This window comes from Lathyrus oleraceus, chromosome 5 (genome assembly GCF_024323335.1).
Source record: "Lathyrus oleraceus cultivar Zhongwan6 chromosome 5, CAAS_Psat_ZW6_1.0, whole genome shotgun sequence".
NCBI classification, from domain to species: Eukaryota; Viridiplantae; Streptophyta; class Magnoliopsida; order Fabales; family Fabaceae; genus Lathyrus; species Lathyrus oleraceus.
Window position 1 is genome coordinate 258740533 of NC_066583.1, and position 1830 is coordinate 258742362.

The 1830-nt window shown below is 35.9% G+C and overlaps 1 protein-coding gene across 1 annotated transcript; it reads left to right on the forward strand.

The window, feature by feature from the left end:
• Positions 1-399: 399 nt before the first annotated feature.
• Positions 400-1154, forward strand: LOC127080082 (uncharacterized). The gene is made up of 3 exons (XM_051020411.1): positions 400-558; positions 651-788; positions 939-1154. Exons 1-3 carry the CDS (start codon positions 400-402, stop codon positions 1152-1154), a joined length of 513 nt encoding a protein of 170 aa, XP_050876368.1.
• The last annotated feature ends 676 nt before the right edge of the window (positions 1155-1830 follow it).

Below are 1830 nucleotides of genomic sequence, written 5' to 3' on the forward strand. Positions count from 1 at the left end.
AATTTTCAATGTGTCTATAAGTAGAAGCTGAGTTTTCAGTTTGTTAGAGATCTTTTCATTGTAACAAAATTTTCAACTCAGTAAAAGTTAGTTACAACTTCTCTCTCTCTCTCTCTCTCTCTCTCTCTCTCTATCTCTATCTCTCTTTCTCTCTCTCTCTCTCCCATCTTCATCATCTTCATATTCTTCCTCTTGTGTACCAACAATTGATATCTAGAACTCCGGTTTGGATCCATGGGAAACACGAGTGAACATGAGGCATGTGTGGTTGATTTCATTTCTTGAATTCACGTTGAATTTATGATCGAAATCATAACAAAATTACATTTATTGATTCTCAGGGATTGGGAAACACAAGTGTTTGGTGAGATCTAAGTGAATTCTTGCACAAGATCAAAGATGAACGATAGAAACGATAGCTTGAACACGAAGGTTATAGTCTTTGATGGAAATAATTGGAATCAATGGATGATTCAAATGCATGTGTTATTTGGCACTCAAAATGTTCTTGATCTCGTCAATGACAGTTATGTAGCGCTTGGAACAAATGCAACTGGGGTACAAAGGAATACATATAAAAAGTTGAGGAAGAAAGATCAGAAAGATCTGTTCTCATCTATCAGTGTGTGGATGTGAATGAGTTTGAGAAGATTGTTGATTCAAAGACGGCGAAGGCTGTGTGGAACATACTAGTACGTCACTATGACGATGATACATTAGAGAAGAAGGTGAAACTCCAGTCTCTACGTAAGCAGTATGAGAATCTCAACGTGAAGAACAATGAGAAGGTACCCGGTTACATCTCCAAAGTGTTTCTGGTCAAAAATGAGATGAAATTGTGTCAATAGACTCTTTTTGAACAAATAATCATTGAAAAGGTACCAAGATCACTTACTTCTTAGTTTGATTACATTGTTGTAGAAATTGAAAATTCTAAGGATCTGAGCATCATGAGAGCTAAAGTGTTGCAAAGTAGTCTAGAGGCACAAGAGTTGCGTCTGACTGAGAGAACCTCTAAAAGAGAGGTAGAGCAGACTCTGAAGGAATCTTCTAGTAAGAAAAATCAGAAGCATTCTTGGTTAGATGCCAAAAAGAGACATGATGATGGTTATCGGAAGTTAGAAGTCTCAAACTCTGATGAGAAGAAACATTAGAATGGAAAAGAGAAGTTTGACAAGAAGAAGGTTCAATGTTACTGTTGCAAGAAGTTTGGTCACTTTGTTGCTGACTGTTGGTCAAACAAGGAAAGGAAATCAGAAGAAGCAAACATAGACAGAGGAAAGTCTGATGATGAACCTGTGCTATTAATGGTGTTTGAATATTATGATGGATATTTAGTAGACTGGTGGTATATGGACACTGACTGCTTAAATCACCTAACTGAAAATAAACAATGGCTGCTTAATTTTGACTCTAGAAAGAGGACAAAATTCAGAAGTGATGATGATAAGTATTTAAATGTTGAATGAATAGGAAATGTCAAGGTCAGAGTGAAGAATGGAAAAATTGTTCTAATTAAGGATGTTTGGTATGTTCCTGGCATGAAAAGAAATATGATGAGTGTAGGTCAGCTAATTGAGAAAGGTTTCTCAGTTACCATGAAGAACAATCTCTTAAAGTTGTATGATTCTGATCAGAAGCTGATTATGCAGTATGAACAGGGAAGAAACAGAACATTCAAGGTGAATGTGGAAACAACTAAAACTAAATGCCTTAGTGCAGAAGGTGCTAAAGGTAATAGTGAGTTATGACATAATAAATTAGAGCATATGAACATCATAAGCTTAGGGCATATGAGTTCTAAGAAGTCGATACATGTCATTACTAATA

Bases quoted from the DNA above. Each gene is read 5' to 3' on its own strand.
- LOC127080082 (XM_051020411.1), top strand. From the start codon at position 400: ATGAACGATAGAAACGATAGCTTGAACACGAAGGTTATAGTCTTTGAT. The intron at 559-650 runs GTACAAAGGAAT...GAGTTTGAGAAG, and splicing joins TTGGAACAAATGCAACTGGG to ATTGTTGATTCAAAGACGGC. The intron at 789-938 runs GTACCCGGTTAC...GAAAATTCTAAG, and splicing joins ACGTGAAGAACAATGAGAAG to GATCTGAGCATCATGAGAGC.